The 25052-nt window shown below is 45.5% G+C and overlaps 1 protein-coding gene and 1 pseudogene across 2 annotated transcripts; one reads left to right on the forward strand and one right to left on the reverse strand.

Moving 5' to 3' along the window:
- Window positions 1–50: 50 nt before the first annotated feature.
- On the reverse strand, window positions 51–3455 carry LOC136549962 (uncharacterized). Of its 2 annotated transcripts, XM_066541395.1 has the most exons (6): window positions 3335–3437; window positions 3091–3249; window positions 1994–2227; window positions 1473–1621; window positions 771–907; window positions 51–508 (listed from the first exon to the last, which is right to left on the reverse strand). In XM_066541395.1, the coding sequence occupies exons 3-6, from the start codon at window positions 2221–2223 to the stop codon at window positions 341–343; spliced, it is 684 nt and encodes a 227-aa protein (XP_066397492.1). In that variant the 5' UTR covers window positions 2224–2227; window positions 3091–3249; window positions 3335–3437; the 3' UTR covers window positions 51–340. The 2 variants fall into 2 exon arrangements, with proteins under 2 accessions (XP_066397492.1, XP_066397491.1); XM_066541394.1 differs by lacking the exon at window positions 3091–3249 and having other exon boundaries at window positions 3335–3455.
- A 2501-nt stretch (window positions 3456–5956) lies between these two features.
- The window catches only part of LOC136548788 (spindle pole body component 110-like), a 37627-nt pseudogene continuing 18531 nt past the window's right edge, over window positions 5957–25052 (forward strand).

The following is a 25052-nucleotide window of genomic DNA, read 5'->3' on the forward strand; positions in this document are numbered from 1 at the left end:
ACAAGATTGCCTATAAGCAGATGAGAGAACAATCCGGCAAATTATTCTGAAAAAACAAACCAGCAGTACTATTGGAAGCTCAAAATATAGAAACCAAGTATTGCTGAAAGTGCAGTATACACTGAACTAACTGTACAGGTGGCGAGTTGTATCAAAGGAGCTTCAAGGACTTACAAGAACACGAGTATTCCCAGTTTCCCCCTCAAACAACAGTTTAATGCTCTTGAAAGCTGTCAAGATGCTACATGTACATGAATCGTCCACTGGAATTGCCACTCTATGGCATCAGGCCTTGCCCTATGATACTTGTAAAGTGCACAACAGGAGCAACAACAGTGCATTAATGGCCAAGCCATGCAGAAGGCACCGGCTGAAACCTAGACTTAGCAGTTGATAGAGCATCATGGTACTCAGCCCCACTGAAACAGTCACGGAAGTCGGTGAACAGCTTGTCAAACACCCTCCACAGTACCTTATATGATCTGGAGTATGGGAATGGAAGGAAAAACTGCACATGAAAGGAGTACATAAGTGATCTGCTATGAATACTAGCATATCCAAACAACCATAAGTTGTCTATGATACGCCTTATCATACTATTATGCCAGTACTAAAACATGAACATCTACGTTAAAAAAAAATAAAACATGAACATCACCATGCATCAGAGTAGTACTTCTAGGGAATTTTATGCCTGTGTCCATTGTAACTGGGAAAGAGTGGGTATTGTTTTTTGCGAGTTAAAGAAAATGCAAACAAAATTATCTTACTTCTCCTTCTTGTGCAATGCGTTTTAACAGCACGAAAGTTTGCTGGTTTTCTTCCAAGCTGTCAATGACTGCAAGCCATATTTTTGAAGCAAGATCATGGGCCTTTTCTCCTGTATTACCACAAGCAATGAACTGATCTGTACAGAGGAGAAGGAAAGGCATGTTAATTCAGAGTTAGCATAAGCATGAGTATGAGCAATCCTCTGGGAGGATTATCTTAACTATTAAGTACAGAGAAGTATTGTGAACTCCAATATTTCCACTGAAGCAGCTATGGCCTATAAGAGAACTCAATGAGCCTATATGACAGGGGAAGGGACATGAATGCCAAGTGATGTCCTGTCCTCACAACCCTAAAACACCTGCAGTTGCTAATAAGCTGTGGTGTACATATAGCCCATGAACACCTCATTTGCTCGAGAATCCATCCAGCATACCTTAGACTGGAGCAGATAAATACTGTCTTAAAAGCACACTGAAGTATGCTTATACATTAACTCTTCTTATGGCACCAGACATATTCTATCAAAATATTCCACTAGTTGGTATGATTTCATTGCAGGATACCATTTTCTTTTTATCTTTGGAGCATGCTTTTGACCACTAATCCACTATCATCATTAAACACTGGAAGCGCACTGTCACTAAAAAAAAAATACAGATGAACTTCACTCTTGTGCAAGTTGGAACAGAAAACCTCACCAATGATGGTGCCATGAAGTATGCTGGAAGGAGGCATGGTATGGCGCTCAAGCTGTTCTTTTAAGTAGAGATAAGTATGACCAACAAGCTCATCAATCTCCCCACCAGATGGTACTAAGTTCTCACTGACATACAGTGCTTGAAATCTCCTAAAAGGACCCAAGAAACAATTTTCATTGGATGTTAAAGACACTAGAGCTAGATGATATCCCAAGAGAACGACTCCCCAGTTCTGAATTCTGTTCTAGCGAGTATGTATTGCATAAGCCAGTTCTTCTTTGTTTTCTTTTACTTTTTTTTTCTGAATGGGAGAACATGCTAGCTTATTGCGTTATACTTCACTTCAAAGTGAAATTGCCTAAATTAAATTCAAAGGACATGTAATCTAATAATGCAAGGAACAGAATTCAGGAATTCATGGAAACTAGAGAGAGCAGCATTTGGCAGTAGTTTGACTGTTTTCAACACCAACATTTAGGAGAGGACAGTAGGACACAACAACATTATATTACAGAACTCACCTCCTAGCAGAACCTCTAGGAATTGGACCAGGCCAGCGTTTTCGGAGACCAGCAGACGGCCAGTTCCTTGCAATAGCAGTTTGCCACATGTATTCTCCTTGGAATATGCTTGCCCAATGCTTGTTGACACATGCTAATTGCACCCACTCATAGACCGGTAAACGAATGAATATTTCTACGATAACATGTTCTGGGAGCCTCCCAATTGGTCCATCACTTTTGTCTGCCATAAGGCTATCAAACAGAAAATGAAGGTTAAGCATACATGCTTTCATGCCTAGTTCAACATAAAGATAAATCATTAAAATTCGCTTGTGACATACACCGAATGCCAGGTGCCAAAGACAAATGTACAAACTTTGGAACAAGATGCATCAGATAATAAATAAAATTTTAAGTGTGCAGGAAAAAAAACTAACAGCCTGTGTAGTCTATTTAATCAATGGTGGACAAATAGCAGACAATGTCTGTTGTATGCCCTTCCCTTAGCAAAAGGGACCCAAGGAAGTTGCCCAGCATGCTAAAAATGCTCCTACAAACAGAAATGCATTGTACCACGCTTGTGTGAAAGACAAAGTGATTGCAATTTTCAAGCTCTCTTTCTCACATTAGTAACCTAAAGCAAAGTGAATCTGAAAAACAAATTTCAGTTGTGCCAGATTATTTGCTGAATATATGCCCAAGGAGCCAAGCAGTGCCCTCCCTTTGTAACTAAAGAGCATAACTCAACTCCCTGTCTTCCTACAACTACAGTTAGGCTAGACAAGTATGGTACTGTGTAATTGGCACTACAGTCTAAAAACAGTGCCACACAGATCAACAAAATGAGCATACCATAAGAATCTAATGTCAATCACTCGGTCAGAAAAGGTTATAACTGATCTAAACTAGAGGAGATCAAATTGCAGTAGTGGGCAGGCTTCTGATTACATCCACACCAACAAATAAGAGACCCTGTACAAGTAAAGGACTATCCAAAAATAAAGCTATCTTGGTCACCACCCATCAGTCCAAGAAGGCGCCACAAAAGCTTAACCAAGATTGACCCCTATGACTCTATGAGAAACCGGAAGAACATCACCTGAACATACACATACCAGGTGCACTGACGGAGCAGAGCTGACCAGCCAACCGACCAACTAACAAGAGCCACAAAGAAACTTTATACTAGGCACCGCACAAATCCAAACAAAGTCACCGAGAAATCCTATCAAGATTCTCACTTCAGGTTGAGTCCGGGACGAGCGGGAGCATGTCTATGGGGATCAAACAACCACACTTCATCCAGACAGCTGAACTAAAATCAGACGATGGCACAGGCTGCAAGAACCAAGCGAGTACCTGGGGGGGAGAAGCGGTTCCTGGATCCTCAGACCGGTCTGCGGCCGGCGAAGAACGGGCGGATGAGCGGAGGCCGCCGAGTCGGGTGGATGGAGGAGGTGGAAAAGAGGGAGGTGCAGTCGTGCAGACACTGACGGCTCCGTTTTAGCTACCGCTGTCGTCTTCTCGTGGACCATCCTTCCTGCCCTGGGGGCGCGTACCGTCTCACCGGCCCAACCTGTTGGGCTGTAGCGCACTGGCCACGGTCCGTCCAACCTTCCGCGTTCGTTCGCGTGGTGGGCTGTGTCTGTCTGGTTGGGAGCATCTGTAGGCCCATCCACGGACTGGGCTTTATGGCCGGCATCAATTCGTCGCACGCCCCCACCGCACAACACCACGGCGTTTCCACACTTAAAAAAAAAGGGCTTTTACCTATGTGCCATTAAAAAAGTTTGAAATTATATACAAGCCATTAAAAAGTTGAGCTCCCACGAGTGCTATCGTTCTAAACTTGTTTGCTCTCCAAGCTATTCCGTCCGTTTTTTCTATTTAACGGTGTCAAACAGACATGTTAAATAACCATTTTACCCTACAGTGGATCCGTTTGTCAGTCACCTAAACTTTCTCTCTCTCTCTTTCTCTTGTGCCTCCATTCCGCGCTCCCCATGTTCCTGCTCGTCGTCGCGGCGCGGGCGGGGGCCGACGACCTCGCGAGCGATGCGTGGGCGCTCCTAGAGTTTCGTGACGCCGTGGGACGGCGCCTAGCGTGGAACGCCTCGGACGCCGCGGACGCGCTCGTGGACGGGGTCTCCCGCGAGAACGGCCGCGTGGTGGTGCTGCGGCTCCCCGAGGCGACGCTCCCGGGGGCGGTCCCCGCTGGGACGCTAGGGAACTTGACGGCCAGGCACCACAGGTAACAAGCAAGAGGATCTAGTCCAGCCAGGCACCTGCGCCTGCACGTTGCTCCCGAATTCCATTAGTTGCCGAGGACGGACATCTAAGCAAAGCCAGCAGGAGCAACAAGCAAGCAAGCGCAGGATGCGAGCCGGCGGCTGCGCGGTGCAGCAGGCGCTGGCCGTGGTGCGGCAGGGCGTGGCCCTGGCCCAGCGGCGCGGCCACGCTCAGGTGACCCTGCTCCATGTTGCTAGCGCCATGCTCTCGGTGGCGGGGCTCCTCCGCGCCGCCTGCCTCCGCTCCCACTCCCACCCTCTGCAGTGCAAGGCGCTTGAGCTCTGCTTCAACGTCGCGCTCAACCGCCTCCCCACAGTCGGCCCCCACCGTCGCCGTCATGTTCCACCCCCACCCCTCCACCATGGCGGGCATGGGAAGCAGCACACACCCATGCTGTCCAACGCGCTCGTCGCCGCGTTCAAGCGCGCGTAGGCACACCAGCGCCATGCCTCGTGGAATGAGGGCAGGCACAGGGACAACCGCCGCAGCCGGTGCTCGCCGCCAATGTCGACATTGAGCAGCTCATCATCTCCATCCTCGACGTCATGCGCGAGGCTAGCTTCTCCAGCTCCTAGGTCAAGGCCAACATTGAGAAGGCCGTCTCATCGTCGTCGTCACCGGAGCATCAACCGAACACGACGATACCATCCAGCGGCCACGCAATGAGCTCTCCTACACTAGGTTCTGGTCACCCAAGCAGCAGGCACCCCAACAAGTCCGACAACGATGCCATGCGCATGCTCTACTGCATGGCGAGTGGGACCAAGCGGTGTGTGGTGGTCGTCGGTGAGAGCGCGGCCACCACGGAGGTGGTGGTGAAGGCGGTGATGGACAGGGTGAGCAAATGGGAGCTGCTGCAGCGGCACGAGTGGCTCAAGAACCTCCAGTTCGTGCCCCCCCTCGGCTGTGTCCTTCTGACAGAAGCCGAGGGAGGAGCTCCGCCCGGCTGCCGCGAGCGTGAGCACGGGCGAGCGAGCTTTGCCCTGGTGCGGGCACGGGCGAGCGAGCTCCACCCCGGCATCGGCGTGGCGCGAGGCTGGAGCGTGGCGAGGAGGAAGGTGGAGCCGGGTGACTGACAGTTTAGCCCCACTAGACAGAGAGAGAAAGAAGCAAGATGATAAGACGAGAGAAGGGTATTTTGGACGTTTATGCTGATCGGGACCATATGTAAAGGCTGTCAAACGGTAAAAAAACGAATAAAAACAGACGGAATGACTTGGAGAGCAAAGATGTTTAGAACGACGACACTCGTGGGAGCTCAACTTTTTTAATGACTTGTGCGTAATTATGACTTTTTTTAATGGCACACGGATAAAAGCCTTGAAAAAACCGCTTCCCCTAAAAAAACTAAAAAAACAGCTCGGCCGGCACGGGGCACGGGCACGGGCACGGCGATCACGTGACACCCACCTCGTTGTCCCTTCCGCGGCCAGCCAGGCAGCCAGGGCCGGCCGGCGGAGGCAGCCGCGCCCACGTGCATCCCTCTTGGACGAAGCAGCGGGCCATGACGTGGCTTGGGGCGAGTAGGCGACTGACGAGTAGTAGAAGTAGAAGAAGTAGGCGAGCGACCGGCACGCCGCCCTGTCTCACCTCCCGACTTCTCCCTTCATCGTAGTAGTCTCCCACGACTACTCATCTCAGCGCTGAGGCGGGCGAGGAATTCGTGGTTCGTGCCCTGCTCACCTCGTGAGGATGCGGATCGCGAGGCGGCTATTCCTCGTGGCGCTGGCGCTGCTGTTGGGTCTGCTTCTGCTCGTCGCGGGGCCGGTGGCGGCGCAGGACGCGGCGGTGGAGGGCGTGGCGCCGGCGGCGGATGAGATCATGGCGAACGCGAGGGCCAAGGAGGCAGCGGTGCTGGCCGCCGAGCTGGGCCAGCTCAGGGCGAAGATGTCCGCGTTAGGTGCGTGCACGCTTACCTGATTCCGGCTCCGCTTCGTGCTATTCTGCTACGTTGTCGGTGGGGTTTAGCTGACTCACTAGGGTCCAGGTGGAAATTGAACATTATGTCGTGACGGAACGGGGTAATGCGAGATAGGGCGAGTTGGGTTGGGGGAGGGATTGGTGAGTACCTGATGGTTTGGCTGTTGTTTCACTGGGTTTACGTTTCGACTTGAGACGATTTCAAATGCTTTGACGAAGGCCAAGTTTATCTGACAAATGTTTCTGTTCAAACCTTGCAATTTAGAGCAAAATCCTTTGTCATTGTGCCTACATTCCCCTTGCAAGTTAGAGCACATTATGCTCATACCAATCTATCGTGTTTTGTAAGCTACAGTTTCAGCCTTTGTCTGAGAGTGAAGCAATTTGGGGGAAAATAGCCTGTGTAGCTGAGTGCAAGTTTGTACCAACTTCTAATCAGGACAAAATGCTTTGTCATTTTTCTTCTTAACATTTTGAACGGTGAGAAACTGGCATGATTGTTTTCATTCTGCAGAGTCGCATTGCAGAGCAGAACCTGGAGTTGAAGACCAAGAATGATGCAATTGAAACACTGGATATGATTGTCAAGGAAAAATCACAGAAGATAGCTACTATGCAGAATGAAGTAACTTCCCTCGAGGTTTAATAACAACGAATACACTATTGTAGCATTGTTTTATACCTTATTGGAGTAGCAATATTCATTACCTACTACCTATACAGGCCAGGGGGTCTTCAGCTAAAGAGGAGCAGGCAAGCAAGGCCAATGCACGGGCTATTGAGCTCGAGAAGCAGGTAGTGGGCTGGTAGAATTCCATGAACTGTTACTGTGACAGAATATTGTGGTTTCTGATCTAACTTCTTCTAGATTGAGAAGGTCAAGAAGGATATTACAACAACAACGACAAAGCCTTTAAGTCCCAAATAAGTTAGGGTAGGTTAGAGTTGAAACTCAGCAGAAGCAATCAAGGTTCAGGCACGTGAATAGCTGTTTTCGAAACATTCCTATCTAAGGCTAAGTCTTTAGATATATTACATCCTTTCAGGTCTCTTTTTATTGTCTTACCTTAAGTCAACCTCGATCTTCCTCTGCCTCTCTTCACGTTACTATCCTGGCTAGGGCTGTGGAGGCTAGGGCTGGTGATGCTGATAAGAAGGTGCAAGAGCTGAATACGAAGCTGGAGAAAGTAAGTGTGCAGCTGTGGTTGCGGAGTTATCTTCATTGCTACTACATTAGACTACAAATTTTTTTCTCTACTTCACTAAAATTTGCAATTACTTTTCATTGATAGCGGTCATGGTGAATCTTCTGTGGTTAGACAGCGAGCATACTTTCTGTGTTACGCTTACTGCTATTTTTTTTCCTTGTGTGAGGTTCCAGTACTGGTAGTGGTATGGTTCTTCTAATTGTAAGTGAATATGTAATTATACTACACATGAGTGACGAGTCATGGAAATTTGTGGTTGAATTACTCTTATCACTATTTGGTGATTGTAGTTACTTGATAAAAGAAGTTCTGACAGTTGTCAGAGTTCCATGGAATGAAAAATAGAGACCAGCCTAGGAGGAAGTTGGTGGCTTTATATTAAGAAAATAGGCACCCAAATTTGCCTCCGTAAGTTGAACCTAAGGTGGTCTAGGCATACATCCACACCCTCAACCTACCGAGTTAGGCTCAGTTTCCTAGAGTTCCATGGAATGACAGCGTACCACATGTTAGCATTTTCTTATTTATCTTAGGCCATGTTTAGTTCTACCAAATTCCTAACTTTGACACTATGTAAAAAGAAGATTCCCCGTCACATCAAACTTGCGGTACATGTATGGAGTACTAAATGTTGACGAAATCAAAAACTAATTGCACAGTTTGGTTGCACTTTGCGAGACGAACGTTTTGAGCCTAATTAGTCAACGATTGGACAATTATTACCAAATGAAAACAAACAGTGCAGCTACGGTTCGTTTGACGGCGCCGATCCGGCGGAACTAAACGTGGCCTTAAGTATAAATGGGGCTCATGTCTTGTTGAGTTGCAGTCAAGCTGTAAAGTCAAAAAAACGTTTGAGGTTATTGACGGACCAGATGGACTCTGGGATGGTCCACGATCTATTGAAGGACGCGAGATAAGGTGGCGTGGACTTCAAGCTATTCCAGATCAACTTAGTCGGTTTACTATCAAAGCTAGATTCTGTAATAGGACTAGAACTCCTCTTGTAATTGACTAGGACTAGATACGTGCTCTTACCCTCTCCCCTGTATAAAGAGGTATGGCGCACCCCTTATAACCCTAACAATCATATAATCAATCCAACACAAAAGGCTACACGTTGACTGGACATAAAGGCTATTACTCGATAAGAGGGCCCGAACCAGTATAAATCGTTCGCCTCTTTGCGTTTACTGTCGAGTTCTGCGTATGCCGAAGCCCTTCGAACATCGTCCTGGGTAACCCCGCGATGAGTTGCCGGTCATCAAACACCGACAGCTGGCGCGCCAGGTAGGGTCTTTCGGCGACTTTGCGATCGAGAGCTCGGCGGACCTTGACGACATGATTTTCTCGACGGGAACCACCTTCTTCTTCGGCTCCTGGACGACAACGGCAAGCTCCAAAGTCGTCTCATGGAGATCCCGACACCTCAAGCTTCCCCAGATGCCTCGATGATCACACTGATGTCCCTAATATTTGTAGATACACTAAGGAAAATAGGCTAGAATTTTACCAGCCTACTCACTCCCACTGACGTCCCTTTCTAACCCGGCAAGGCTACCATGCCACTCGGACGGATCACGCTCCCAGTAACGTTTGGTAGTCAACACAATTTTCAAATGGAGTTCATCCAGTTCGAGATAGCTGACTTCGAATCATCATACCATGCTATCTTTGGTTGACCTACTTTGGCCAAGTTCATGGCCGTACCTCATTACCGTACCTCTTGCTCAAGATGTCGGGTCCCAATGGCGTACTCGCCTTTTGAGGTGACCTCAAGCGCTCATATGACTGCGACACGAAAGCCGTCCAGATCGCAGCTAGAACATAGCAAGCCTATGAAGCACAGGAGATTGCCAACATTACACAACAAACTAAGCCGGAAGACATGGAGATCCGACTAAGAAGGCGGGAATCATTGCCCCACCCTCTAAGACGGATACCATCGAGATTGATCTAGGTACTGTTGATCCCTCTAAGACGGCTATCATCAGCGCCTATGTGGCAGAACCGCTTAATCTAATGTCTCCCAGGAGTACTCGTTTTCCATTAGACACTAAGTACTCAAGGGAGGACACCAAATCACGTGGTTCCGTCGAGCACACCCCAAGGGAGAACCCAAAAATCCACATTTTTCCATCAGGATCACAAATGAGAGAATAAAGCTTACAACATTTTTAACTATTTCTTATATCACTTTTAATACAACATCAGAGTATAATATATATTGTTATAACAATGGAATGTAATCATGTTATCAGAGCTATAAACAATTTAATTGAACAACAGGATATAAACATGTGATTAGAATTACAGCGGAAATAAATATCTATTCCTGACATGATGAAGTATTGATATATAAACTATGACAACAGATTATAAAACTTCTATTTATAAAAACATTTAGTGAGAGTTATAAATAAAAACTATGATCGCAGCATAAAGGAATCCTCTTTGAGCCCATCAGGAGGAATCCACACACAAAGGTCAGCTCTAGCATCCACCTGTCACCTACAACAGGGGGAAATGAAACCCTGAGTACGCAATTGTCCTCAACAAGACTTACCCGATAGGAGGAAAGAAAAAGACTCCAAGGATATGCAAGGCTATCTGCCTTATGGGTTATTGCATTTGTTGGAAGCATTACTAAATGTGCATCCTTATATTCGATTTTTATTAACAGCCACATTAGTTCATTAACTAACTATTCTATGTAAGCACCTGTGCTACTTTCAAGCAGGTGGTAAGCAATCAGAATTCTTTTTACCATCTTTCATCTTCCAGTTCTTACTATGATGCTAGAGTTTAGACAAGTCGTACCAAAACGCCGGCGATTCATGAATCAATGCCCCCAGCTAGGTACCCCGAAACCACACGCCCTGTAATGGGGACAGGGATCCCGATCTTCCGTTAGGTAGAGGTAACTATTGTTGTGGCAGAGAATGACACACCGATTCAGCTTTAGATCGAAAGATCGAACCCTGCAATCTTAGCACCACAGCTCCTCTAGTTATCAACCAAGTCACGGACCAGGTTGACCTCACCAAGAAGGCTAATCCCTACATGCACAATGAAGAACACAAGCAAGAACAAGAAAGAACACAACCAAATTATAGATGAATGATTAATCTCACGAAGTTGGGGTCTCACAAACCGATGAACGACGAAACTATTTTTGACAGAATAATCTAAGCAAAACCCAAAACCTAATAGCGGTAGCGGCGTATGATTATAAAGGTCTTAGGGTCGTAGCCTACCCTAGATGCGCCCCTAATGGGCCCAAACACGATACACGGTCCAACGGACCAAAAGACGGTGTCGCAGCACCTTGGCAGATTCTAGACGCCGATTTATTTTGACGATTCCCGTTGATTCTGAAGGGCTTTTGATGTGAGACCACTTGGATTGGCTTCCTTATCAAATTATATTTCCAACCATATATGGATCGTCGAAAATGGAGACCGGATACATCCTGGGTGACTAGTTTAAGGCAGACTGGTCCTGTAGGCCTAGGTAGACTCGAAATCATGTTGGACCGAGCCTTCGATTTCTGTTGGACGTCCTTGCTGGTCATCATCGCCTCCACCTCTTCCTCTAAGTCCCTCATGACACTCTCCAATGCTCCTAATTAATATAACATCATTAGGTAGCAATCTATTCTCAAAAGTATGAAAAGGATCACTTAAGAACAAGCTCACCTCTAAATTAAGTTGTCGCCGACGGTGGAGCAGCACCCTGATAGATTCTGGACGTCCACTTGTTTCTATGATTCCCGTTGACTCCGATCGAATTTTAAGGTGGGACTGGTGCCATTGGAAGCTCCATGAAATTATCTTTCCATCCATATAAAGAACACCCAAAACGGACACTATATACGACCTGGGCATCATTTTTAGTACTTGCTGCTCCTGGACTCCAAGACGGGCTCGAACTGTAGTTGCTTTGGGCCTCCACCTCGGAGACTCAAACCGAATTAGCCTCAGGCCTCCTTCTTGACTTGGACACCCTTGCTGGACTCGTAACCCTCCATACCATGCGCCAAACATGGTCATATGCATGGGTGTCATATCCTCATCATCCTCCCCTTCTTGACGAAAAGCCGTCCTCGATGTCGATTGTGCTTGAAACTGATCCTGCATAACATAAAGGAGAACGGGGTTGCGAAGATAAAGAGAACTAAAATAAGTGTGAGAAGGAACATGACCATGTTTTCAAGAAATTTCAGTAAGCATGTAAACTCCATGATCCGAATGCACACAATGTATGTCAATAGTATCCTACAAAAGACTTGAACTAACCAAAGACAATACAGGAATAGATGGTCTAGCAGACATAGGTAGGCACCAACAATGCTCCCCTTCTTGGAAGTAAACTTGTTTCTTTGAGGAACATGAGAAAATGTTTGTATTATTATGGCTGCCCTCTAAACGATCATAACCTTGTACAATAAAAGGAAAATTTATATTACTATGAATGTATACTCGATGTATCATATATTGTCCCTTATTGTTATATTTGCCAATAACATGATATGTGTGTTTAGAAAACCAAGGCAAATCAGCATATTTAAAAAGGCTCTCCTCCAAACAATCTAGGTTACACAAAACATCAAATTCAATGTAACCCAAAGTATGTAAAAAAGACAACAGTTTAAACTCATCCGTTTTAGTAGCAATATGAATAACATGTTTATTTTTAGCACAAGTGACTAGTTCTAAAACATGTAAAACTAAAGCATCATCAACTAATTCATCTTTATCACAAGGAACTTCAAGCACATTATCATAGGATAGAGATAAATCAAGAGAGGGTTCCACTAACAGTTGCTCTATGATAGCATGGTTTGTGAAAAAAATTAGTACATTAAAACAATTCTTACCTTTCGTGAGTGTAGCACCATGGGTATTACCTGTGTTCTCAGCAGGAGTAATAGGTGCATTGTGAAGTGATGGTTCTGAATTTGCATATGAGGTTGTGAGCTCCTCATTTTCTTCCATGTCATCCTCTCGCTTATGTATATTATCCTACAGAAGGTTAGTCATAGCAAGAGGAATAACAACAGACTCTTCCTCTAAATGGTGCACCTCAGCATATGAAGTCAAAATAGAAGGTGGATTAACAAAGGTTTCTCGTATAAAGAGTTTCATATCATTCCAAGTTTGAGATTTATCAGAAGGATCTAAAGACTCCCACCAAGATAAAGCAGAATGTCGCAAAACATTAGCTATATTTTTTACCTTCCTCCTTGTACACATAAAGCGAGTAGCAAATCTGTTATCTATGGCAATTTCTCACTCCATGTACTCATCAGCACCTATACCATCATAAGTCGGTGGATATGAACAATCTATCATTGTTAGAAGACAGCAAAAGACAATACAAAAGTATTATCCCTATCAAATGACTATGTGGTTGCAGTGGTGTCACTTTTCACAGCAAGTGGAAGCGTCTTACCAAGCTCTTATAATGTTCTTACCAACGCAAGCAGTGGACGGTACAACCGGCGGCTGGTTCGTGATACCTATGAGGCAGTGGTACCGAGATTGCAAGACTCTTTTTCTGTACTGATCTGAAGAGTTTGTGGAGCTTGAAAGGCACACCAAGAATAATATGTATATCTAGCACATAAATTAGTAACAGAAAGTAATACTAAATTATAGTCCAAAGTACTTGTTCTCGTTGCTAGTCTAAAATGTTCCAAGTACTAGGTGTGTGACAAACAAGTATGGTGGATAGCAAGGTGACAGGTGTGTGAAAAATAAGTATGGTGGATGGAAACAGCAACACAAATAAGGAACCAGACAGCACACGCTAACACAACTCATTTTGGTCTTCTCTTTGTGCTCCTCTAGATATTGCTCCTCTTTTGCCTCTATCTGTTTTCTATTTTTTTGGGTTGTCGTTGTTTTTTTGGGAAATTTTGATTTTTTTATTTTATTTTTTGATATTTTTTCCTTCACTTAGGAGCACAAAAGAAGTAACCACAGAAAATATGAGCTTAAAAAAATGAAAGACGTGGCCTGTGGAAATTTCAGAAGACATGCTCAAAATCGACAAAAAGCTTGTGACCACGAAAAGAGGATCTTGTGACCAGTTTTTGACCAATTTAAAATTTTCCAACCCCGGCAAAGCTTGGGATGGACAGATCCAATTTTTTTTCTAATCGATTTGGATATAGGGAACGTCGAAATCGGAGTTAGTATGCAAAAACTAGACCAGTTTTAAGAATTGGCTCCGAATTAGAGGATAAAATGGGAACAATATGCGCAAAATTGGTCACAGCAGCAAAGATTTGATGGAAACGATAGGGAAAACACACAAACTGGACTCTAACATGACCTAACTAGCAATAAGACCTTGACCCGGACACAAACTCAACACGACAGACTCTAAAACTGAAATATACAAAGGCTATGGCGTAGAAGGTTCTAGGACAAGAAATAAAAGTATGGCACTGAACTATGGGACGAATGTAAAACACTCAAAACTAGGGAATAAATGTGAACCTAATGGTATACCTTAGCTCTGATACCACTTAATGGGGACGGGGATCCCGATCTTTCGTCAGGTAGAGGTAACTATCGTTGTGGCGGAGAATGACACACCGATCCAGCTTCAGATCGAAAGATCGAACCCTGCAATCTTAGCACCATAGCTCCTTTGGTTATCAACCAAGTCACGGACCAGGTTGACCTTACTAAGAAGGCTAATCCCTGCCTGTGCAACAAAGAACACAAGCAAGAACAAAAAAGAACACAACCAAATTGCAGATGAATGATTAATCTCATGAAGTTGGAGTCTCACAAACCGATGAACGGCGAAACTGTTCTTAACAGAATAATCTAAGCAAAACCTAAAACCTAATAGCGGTGGCAGCGTATGATTATAAAGGTCTTAGGGTCATCGCCTACCCTGGACGTGCCCCCTAATGGGCCCAAACATGATACACGGTCCAACGGACCAAAAGACGTTGTCGCAGCACCCTGACAGATTCTGGACGCTGACTTGTTTTGACGATTCCTATTGATTTTGAAGGGCTTTTGATGTGAGACCACTTAGATTAACTTCCTTATCAAATTATCTTTCCATCCATATGTGGATCATTGAAAACAGAGTCCAGATGTATCCTAGGTGACCAGTTTAAGGCAGACTTGAAATCATGTTGGACCAGGCCTTCGGTTTCTATTGGACGTCCTTGCTAGTCATCATCGCCTCCACCTCTTCCTCTAAGTCCCTCATGACACTCTCCAATGTTCCTAATTAATATAACATCATTAGGTAGCAATCTATTCTCAGAAGTATGAAAAGGATCACTTAAGAACAAGCTCACCTCTAAATTAAGTTATCACCGACAGTGGAGCAGCACCTTGATAGATTCTAGATGTCCACTTGTTTCTATGATTCCCATTGACGCTGATCGAATTTTAAGGTGGGACTGGTGTCATTGGAAGCTCCATGAAATTATCTTTCCATCCATATAAAGAATGCCCAAAATGGACACTGTATGCGACCTGGGCATCATTTTTAGTACGTACTGCTCCTAGACTCTGAGACGGGCTCGAACTGTAGTTGCTTTGGGCCTCCACCTCGGAGACTCGAACCGAATTAGCCTCGGGCCTCCTTCTTGACTTAGACACCCTTGCTGGCCTCCTAACCCACCATACCATGTGTTAAACATGGTCATATGCATGGGTGTCATGTCCTCATCACCCCGCTTATACCCTAGGCACAAGCAGGACCAACCCACTATCCTCCTATCATGGGGTCTAGGTCCCCATCCAAACTGGGACTCTAAGCCTCCGCCCCTAAGTCCTAGACTCAATGCAGTGCAAGGACCTCCAATACCCAAAAACCACCATAATAGTCGGTCCGAAAAAAGCCAAAACCCATGACAAGAGAGTAACAAGTCTTCCCTACGCCCATTTCCATGTATGTGCCCAGGATAATAAGTCTATGACTTGCCTATCATCCAATGCAACGGCCGGTCCTTAACCGACACAGATAGGGAAAATAGTGTAACCAAGCTATGCTCCATTGGCCACAGGACACGACCTCTTACACCAACCAATACCCAAACCATATTCCTGCCCGGTCACCATTTATATTTTTCAAGTGATAATAATACAGTAATAAATTTTCTATCTCTCTCGAGTGACAGGCAATCACTCGACTTCTATCAGAGTCCTATAACATAGCACTCTACATGATCCTGTCATACTAGTAAGACTCATAGGATAAAGATATATATATATATATATATATATATATATATATATATATATATATATATATATGCAAGTGGGTTTCATTCAACTCCTTAAAACTTAATGCACAAATTTAATTTAAAGTATAGAAAAGTAGGGGTTATGCACCAGAGCTTGCCTGGGTAAGATTTAATCAGAAGTTAGCTCTCCATCATGGCGACACGATCTACAAAAGCACTATTTTTCTAGCAACTCCTGATGACTCCATGATCCATCGACGTCCCTATTATGATATGCAATGCGATGCAATGCAAAAACATAATTAATCGACTACAACCGTGACTTATAAAATATGATTTACGTCTCTCAAGTTAACAAGCTAGTTCTAACGACGACCGTACTTAGACTACACATCCACGCTGTCGAATAAGGCGTTATTTCCCAATAAATATTTTAGTTATACAAACTCAAGTTGTTTCTTTATCCCATTTATCGATTTAATCTTTATTCGAAATAAAGCATCATTATCTATCTAGCAACTATATATTCTGGAGCAACAAAAACTATAGTGAGCAACTAATAATATTAGTAATTTACTGTAAAATTTTTAGAGTCAACACTATCACCAATTTATCGCGGAAATTCCTACAAGTTCACCTTTTAACAATATTAAGCATGTTAAAATAATTAGAGCAACCCTAAAAATATATCAAACCTATGCGAACAAAATACACTTTCAGATAGATCATGATTTTAGGAGCCTAACAAAATTGGTTTAGCATTTTTATGATTTTGTATGATTTACAACGAATTTTACAAGTTTCAGCCAATTAGAGGGATTAATAACAGTGATAAAAAAGGAAAAAGGCTTCGCCATCCATTTCGGCCCAAGTCGGCCCAATCCGACGGGCTCGGAGGCCAGCCCACGCAGCCAACCGGTGGAGCGTAGCCGGAGCAGGCCGGCCCATGCAGGGCACGTGCACCAGGCCTAGGCGTGGGCGGTGAGCAGACCAGCCCAGCGCGTGGGCACGAATGGCGGTCCATGAGGCAGGTAGGCCGCAGCCCATCAAGCTAGCCCATGGGGCCAGGGCAAGGCGACGATGCTATGTTTTGCGAAAAGGCCCCTGAGCTTACCTGAAATTAACTACGCCCTTATTCGTAAACCTATGAGTCTAGTGTTTTTGCAAAACGAACCCTAAAACATTCTCTATTTTGATTTCTCACCTTCTCTCCTTCCTCAAAACAGAGCACGATAGGGGGAAACCAGCTGGTGGCCAAATCTAGCCGTGCGCTCATCGATAGCGATGGGGAGGCGACCTCATGGCTTGCTCGATGCTGGGCACACCCACTGGAGGACGCGGCTCGGCTAGAGCAGAAGCATGGTGCCCCAACCACTTGCGCCGATGCTTGGGACCGGGCGGCTCCACAGTGAGAGTGCGCCGGTGGTGAGGTGGTGGTGCGGCTTGCCGGTGACGACCGCCAAAAAGCAGGCTGTGCGCTCGGTGGGGCGGTTGCAGGGCAACGCGGGCCCAAGCGTGCTCGCACGCACAACGGTAGTCTAAAAGGAAGCGGCCATGGCGGGCGCGGAGGAGCGAGGCAAGGCGAAACCACGCGCGGGCTGGTGAGCGGTAGGAGAGGAGCATGGTGCTGCAGCCGTCAGGCTTTACGCGATGGAAAACAAGGAGCCAAGCAACGGACGGTGCGACCACGGTGGGATACTGCGGACGTGGCAGCGGAGATGGAGCGGCACCGAGGAGATGGAGGAGGTGCTTCGCCGGCTCTAGGTAGCAGGCGGACCCACACAGATGAGCAAAGCGCTCATGCAGTGCGCCTAGGCAGCGACGGGGCATGGGAGGACAGCGCTGAGAGCTGTGGTCCAGTGCGGGGACCATGGGGCACGCTCGTGAGAGGGGAAAGGGGAGAGACGACGGGCGGGCGGCGCGACATGGCAGGGGAGGAAAAGAAAAACTGGCAACGGGTGGCCCGGTGTAGGAGGCAAGCAGAGAGACCGAGAGAGCGAGCGAGCGGGGAAGGGGGAAGGCGGCGCTGCGGGCATGGACACATGACGCGGGGAGGAAAATGGAGGGGTGACGCTACGGGCACACAGAAGAGGCAGCGGTGCCTGTGGCCTCCAGCGGCAGAAACGCAGCGTGCGCATGCCGAGAAGAGAGGAAATGTTGTGGGTCCAGGCGTACCAAGCAGGGAGGGAGGGGATGCAAGGAACGTAGTACATGGCAGCAGCTCGACCATCTTCATTAAGACACTCTCCAAGAAAGGACGCGAGGTAGCATGTGCACATGGCCTACTGTGTTCGTCCAGTATGGCAGCAGTACCTAGCAGAGAAAAGATAAGTAGAGGTAGGCAAGCAGAGAAAATGAAAGAGCAAGCAATTGGCTCGACAGCGCGGTGCAATGCGAGTAAATCAGGTGATTGATTCCGCATAGGGACGCACCACCGACATCTAGCGGTCAGGACGGTAGTGAGGTGTCTCGTCGTCCTAGGAGCCAGAACCGACAACCACTATGCGACGACTGCTAAGCAGCACAGATGCACGATGGGGTAGATGGATCAAAAGGCGAGGAACGCACCACTATCACCAGCGACAATGTCACAATGGCCATGCGCATTTTACCATTTTCTTTCTTTTTTGTTTTACCAAAATATATAAATTATCATGTAATTACAAATATGTCATTATTTCTTTATCACTAACATCCATACACACACGCATATATTTATTGTATGTTTAAACGTATAGTTATCTATAGAGATACACTCGAAAAGAAATAAGTTTGTATACTACTTTAATTAATATAGCAACCTACTTATCAAAACGAAATGCGTGAGTGTATATATACCTATATGTATATATCTCTTTCGGTTTACTAATTTAGACAATTAGCAACATGTAAGCACAAGAAAAATTTCAACAAAGCTCGAATTTAATTTATATTCAAAAGCTATATATATATAACGTTCTATTTAATAATGTATTTTATTTCATTCTATTTTTGAATTCTCTTATACTCTAATCTTGCTCTAATTTATTAGGGAAAACAGTGTTTTTGCCCCTGTCCAGAGGTTCAATTGTGATTTTACCCCTGTTTTTTCAACTTTGTGATTTTACCCCTGTTATTTTGAAACGAAGGAGCCGTTTGCCCCTAGTTTGGATGTCCGTTATTCAGAGGCTGATTAAACAATTAAAAAAAACAAAATACATAAAATCAGATGCGAAATGACTGAAATGCCCCTTCCTCTTTATTCTTATCCGCTCGTTCTCTTCATTGCTATCTGCTCGCGACTGACGCGAAAGCTACGTGCGGACAGAAGACCGGCGGCCGAGCACCGTCGCGCCCGTGCGCCCCTGCGCCCGCCGGCCATGGCGCTCCAGCAACCCCGCGCCCGCACGACGGCGGCCCTCGGCGACCTCGCCCACCGGTCATGGCGCTCCGGCAACCCCGCATCGGCGCGAGATCCTAAGCTTCGTCGCTTCTCAGGCACGCCTCCCTCGCCCGGATCTGGGCCGCGTGCGTGAGATCCTGAGCTCAGGGTTGGAGAGCTCCCGTGCTCCGGGTGGGAATTTCTTTGGTTGGTTGATGCGTGTTGGTTGCGCTGAACTAGTGCTGATTCGCGCTTAACTGGTCTGCTGGTTGAGTGGCAGCTCAGGTGACAGCGATGGAGCCCACGGTGGCTACAGCGGGTGAAGGGCAGTGATTCAAGCGGATTCCGCGGCAGGCGTGGTCGGGGAACCTCAAACTGGATCCTTTGGTACGTCTCGCTAGCTCCCTGCTCGTCCGTGCTTGTGACCCTGACCCGGGGTGTCTGATTTGATGGTGCCGGTGTGATTTTATTGGTTTTTTTTGGGGATTGCTGTGTTGTTGTGTAGTCAATGTAGTGTCGAGGGACGCCTGAGGTGTTTGAAATGTGGTGGAATGGTGTTCAGGATCTTAATGTCATGCTGCTTGGCGGTTAGGGTTTAGGGGTTTCTGAATGCGTTAATGCTTTGGTGAGAGCTCAGGAGTGTAAACTGATGTTAGTGACGCTTAGTGGTGCAGTGCCATGAGTATCGCATTGTTGAGGTGAAACCTGCATTGTGCTGCACAAGAATCTTCGAATTGCTTCGAGTCTTCAGTTGGGTTATCCATGTTGGATAAATAACAGCTTTATGTGCTCGGTACCCAAAGGGTGTATCATTAGTTTTGGATTGGCACTATTTGGGCACTATTTTCTACATATGGATAATTTTAGCATGAAAACCGAGGGCTACACCATGCCTTTTTTTGCTTTGTTGTGCGCATGGCATTTTGAGATAGAATTACCCAACCGTTTCAAAAGTTACTTGGTGTTATGCATTGTGCTCGCGCATGTGTTGGACCAGGATCGTCGAGGCAGCTTGGGCGATTTTAAAAGCATTTATTATTCCCTGCGTATTAGTGTAGTCCATTCTGTCGCTAGTAATTCATTTTCTTCCTTTTTATTGTAGCTCCAAAATCAAGTAATGATGCCTGATTTTAAGAGTTTCAGGTGATGTCAAGAGCTAAGTATCTTTTCATCTGAAAAAACTAAGTGCCTTTTCTATTTTCAGCTTAATGAAAGCTTAGATCAGTGGCCACATCTAAATGAGCTGGTACAGTGCTACAAGGCTGATTTTGTGAAGGATGACTGCAAATATGGATGCTATGAAAGTGTTGCACCACCATCTTTCCAAAATCAAAATTTTGAGGGACCTGATACTGACATAGAAACAGGTAATCCATCTTCCTTGCCGCTGAATGCCTGTATTAATTTCACATGTATCTTGGAAAAGTTTGATATTCTTGCTCTGTGTTACAGAATTGCAGCTTTGCAATGCAAGGCATTCCAAGCCTGAAGATGCTACCGAAGATGATACGCCAAGCACCTCAGGGAGGCAAATATATGAAACCGAATCATCTGCTTCATCTTCAAAAGTGGTAAGGGCATCCTCCCTGGATTTCTATACTGGATAGATTTGTCCTTTGCTTCTCAGGTTTTCTGTTGTGCTGGCCTATAATCTGCAATTAATCTTAGTGCTTTTATAGTGGGCTATTCACATTGGATAAGAACTATTTCATGCTTGATTCTTTAAGTATTTTTTGTCTGTGATCCTTCGCGTCCAATCACTTTTAGTATCTTTTCCATCACTTTCTGATTTCCTTTGCTTCCCGTGCAAACAATTTCTTTCAATGGAGCTATAATACTGGTTGAAGACTGGCAAAATCATTTTATACCTGCATACGGTGGCAGGCGACGGCTCTCATCCGATCCTCGTCCTTCCAAATCTCGGAGGCCGGCGGGCTGCTGCGGCGCGGCGCCGTGTTGGGCGGCCGGCAGCGGGTGGCTAGTTGCGTTGCGCGCCTGCGCCTGGCCGCTGGCCCGCATGCGGCTGGTCAGGGCGTCCAGCGTCAGGCTGGACCGCAGGAGTCGGACGACAACAACATGCAGCAGGAATATTCCATTTTTTTCAGTTTACATCTTATGGCCAGCATTGCAGAAGGAAAGAAATACTTCTGTGTAGTTTTAGGGCTTGTAGTGTTACATGAACCAACTTGTATGGCGATTATTTTTGCTGAAAAAACATGTACTTATGACATTCCTATGTGGTAAGGCACTAAGGTTATCAGTGCATGCATCTACTTATACAGTTTGTTAACTGATGTTCTACATGCATTCTTATAAATTGAAGATTTTTTGTCCCACACAAAAGATTATATCAAAATATTTCTTATGGCGTTACATCTGTTATCAATATTAAATCTGAGTTCAAATAATTGCAAGTTGTGCCAAATATATTTGACCAAATTTAATCAATTGGCAGCATACAATAAAAAAATATAATTCTAAATCAGGGTAAAATCACAATTAGGCATAACAAACAGGGGCAAAATCGCATGGGCATTCATGTCCTTTTGTACAAAGTTTAACACTGTTAGGGGTGGATGACGGAGCAGGGGCAAACTGGTGCTTCGTGAATGGCACAGTAAGGGTAAATTCACAAAGTCAAAAAAACAGGGGCAAAATCACAATTTCGATACAAAATAAGGGTACAAACGCAAGAGCCCCAATTTATTATTAACAAGTTAATAATTACATATTTAGTGCTAACAGAGCTCATGTAACACAGGAGGTATTATAGCCCACCTCTAAAGAATAGGAACTCACGCTCACCAACTTTCTCAGGGAAAACAAGGATATCTTTGCATGGAAACCGGCTGATATGTCGGGTGTTTCAAGAGAGTTGGCTGAGCACAAATTGGATTTAAATCCTGGCTCAAAGTCGGTTAAGCAACGTCTACGACGGTTCTCACCTGATAAGAAAGCGGTAATCAAGAAGGAAATCACCAAGCTATTGACAGCTGGGTTCATTGGGGAAATTCTTCACCCCGACTGGCTAGCCAATCCAATACTCATCCAGAAGAACTCAAAAGAGTGGCGCATGTGCGTCGACTACACAAATCTCAACAACCACTGCCCGAAGGATCCCTTTGGGTTACCTCACATTGATCATATCATAGACTCCATGGTATACCATCGGATTGCCCTCCGTAAAGAAGATCAGAGTAAGACATCCTTCATTACTCCGTTTGGTGCCGACTGTTACACGACCATGTCCTTTGGGTTAAAAAATGCCAGGGCAACCTATCAATGGGCTATCCAGGCGTGCCTAAGCGAACAGATCGGTCATAATGTAGAAGCCTACGTGGATGATGTCTTCGTCAAGAGTAAGGATCCCACTACTCTGATCGTAGACCTAAAGCAAACCTTTGATAATCTGAAGGAGTACAAGTGGAAGCTTAACCCAACTAAGTGTGTGTTTGGAGTTCTTTCCGAACAACTATCGGGTTTCCTCATGAGCCATCAGGGTATCGAAGCTAGCACGAAATAGATTCGAGCAGTCACTCAGATGACTCAACCTCACTACGTCAAAGATGTTCAGAAACTGACAGGGTGCATGGCAGCCCTCAATCATTTTATCTCATGACTTGAGGAGAAAGGTCTACCCTTCTTTAAGTTGTTGAAAAAGACAAGCAAGTTCGAGTGGACAACCGAAGCTGACAAAGCCTTCCAGAAGCTCAAAGAGTACTTGTCCACCTCTTCAATACTTACTCCACCCGAGAAGCACAAACCACTCCTACTTTACATTACTGCTACTACTACGGTAGTCAGCACGACAATAGTCGTGGAGCGGGCTAAAGAAGGGCACGCATATAAGGTACAACGACATATTTATTATATTAGCGGGGTGCTATCAGAATCCAAGGCCAAGTACACACATGTGCAAAAGCTCCTCTATGCCCTCTTAATCACTTCATGCAAGCTACGCCAATACTTTGACGAACATAAGGTAACAGTGGTATTCGACTTCCCACTTGGTGATGTCTTACGCAATCGGGATGTAACAGGACGCGTATCCAAGTGGTCAGTTGAACTCGGAGCTCAGAACATTGAGTTCGTCTCCCGCAAGGCTATCAAATCTCAAGTCTTGGTTGATTTCATAGCTGAGTGGACCGAAGCCCAATAGTTATCCTCAATCATTGGAAGATGTATTTCGATGGTTCCCTCAAGCTAGGAGGTGTAGGCGCTGACATTCTCTTCATATCTCCAGATGGAAAGCAGCTTAAATATGTCCTACATATACTTTGGCCTGCTACCAACAATGAAGCCGAGTACGAGGCCCTCCTTCATAGCCTCCGAGTAGCAGTCTCACTTGGCATCAAGCGTTTACTCGTCTATGACTACTCCTCGGTGGTCATCAACCAGGTTAACAAGGATTGGGACCGCACCAAGGAAACCATGGATGCTTACTACGCAGAAGTCCGTAAACTTGAGAAACACTTCCAAGGTCTAGAAATCCTCCATGTTATGCGAGATCTCAACGTTGCAACTGATGTTTTGGCCAAATTGGGATCAGACAGAGCCCAGGTACCCCCTGATGTATTTGTACGGGAACTCAAGTCCCTTCAATCAAGCAAGAGGCTTCCACACCCACCAGTACTCCCTGATGTCCAGGTACTAGTGGTCAACCCAGCATGGATGCTAGCATTTATTGATTACATCCGAGATCACAAGTTGCCCGACAATAAGGTAGAAGCAGAGCATATCACACGCAGAAGTAAGAATTATGTCTTAGTCGGAGACAGGCACTACCGACGGGGTGCATCATCTGATGTTCTTCTAAAATGCATTACACCCGAAGAAGGGCAACAGATCTTGGAGGAAATCCACTCTGGGTGTTGTGGTAATCACGCAGCCTCCATGGCTTTAGTCGGCAAGGCTTTCAGATCTGGGTACTATTGGCCTACAACACTCAAAGACGCAGAAGAGCTAGTGCGACACTATAAGGGCAGTCAGTTCTTCACCAAACAAGTCCACGTCCTAGCTCACAACCTTATCTGCATTCCTCCATCATGGCCTTTTTCATGCTAGGGGCTCGACATGGTTGGACCCCTTAAACGAGCACTGGGTGGTTTTGAGTACATCTATGTGGCTATTGATAAGTTTACCAAGTGGATAGAGTACAAGCCACTCGTCAAGTTCAATGCTACAAAGGCAGTTGAGTTCATGCAAGACATTATGTACTGGTTCGGTATGCCTAATTGGATCATTACAGATCTCGGCTCACCCTTTATAGCTATCGACTTCAGAAGTTGGGCTCAAGATTGTGGCATCAGCATCGATTATGCTTCCGTAGCTCACCCTCAAGCAAACGGTCAAGTTGAGCAGGCTATCGGGATACTTCTAGTCGACTAAAGCCTAGGCTATTCGATGAGCTTAAAGACTACGACGGCAAGTGGATATATAAGTTACCCAAGGTGGTTTGGGGATTGCGCACTTAGCAAAGTAGAGTGATAGGGTACTCTCCCTTTTTCCTGGTTTATGGCTCAGAGACCATCTTACCAGCAGATTTGATATGGAACTCTCCCAGGGCTGAATAATACGATGAAGGCAAAGCAGACAAAACCCGACAGCTAGAAATTGACATTGCCGAAGAAATTAAGCTTAACGCACTTGTCCAGTCTTCTAGGTACCTGCAAGGTCTATGACATCACTATGACAAGAACGTGCGCCTTCGTACATTTCAAGTCAGAGATCTAGTTCTCAAACGTATCCAGAATACCTCAGGACGCCACAAGCTACTCAGCTCATGGGAAGGCTCCTTCATCGTCTCCAAAGTTACCCAACCAAGTTCCTTCGAGTTAATCACAAAGGACGGTGATCCCGTGCCTATCTCCTAGAATATCGACCAACTCCTGAGATTTTATGCTTAATATTATTAAGTAGTTTTCTTGTCTAAGTAAATTCAGTGTTCTAGCATTAGTACTTAAGATTCTTTTTAATACAGAATCAACGTTCTTCGCTAGATAAATCTATCTTTTTACTTTTTTACATAACTTTTTAGTTGTTTCTCTTTGTTGAAGTTTTTGTTACGAGATATAC

The sequence above is a fragment of the Miscanthus floridulus genome, chromosome 4 (genome assembly GCF_019320115.1).
Source record: "Miscanthus floridulus cultivar M001 chromosome 4, ASM1932011v1, whole genome shotgun sequence".
NCBI classification, from domain to species: Eukaryota; Viridiplantae; Streptophyta; class Magnoliopsida; order Poales; family Poaceae; genus Miscanthus; species Miscanthus floridulus.

Excerpts from the sequence above, each read along its gene's own strand:
- LOC136549962 (XM_066541394.1), bottom strand. The coding sequence starts at position 2,223 with ATGGCAGACAAAAGTGATGGACCAATTGGGAGGCTCCCAGAACATGTT. Across the intron at positions 1,622-1,993 it reads CCTAGAGGTTCTGCTAGGAG|GAGATTTCAAGCACTGTATG; the intron begins GTGAGTTCTGTA and ends GGGTCCTTTTAG. Across the intron at positions 908-1,472 it reads ACTTCATGGCACCATCATTG|ATCAGTTCATTGCTTGTGGT; the intron begins GTGAGGTTTTCT and ends TCCTCTGTACAG.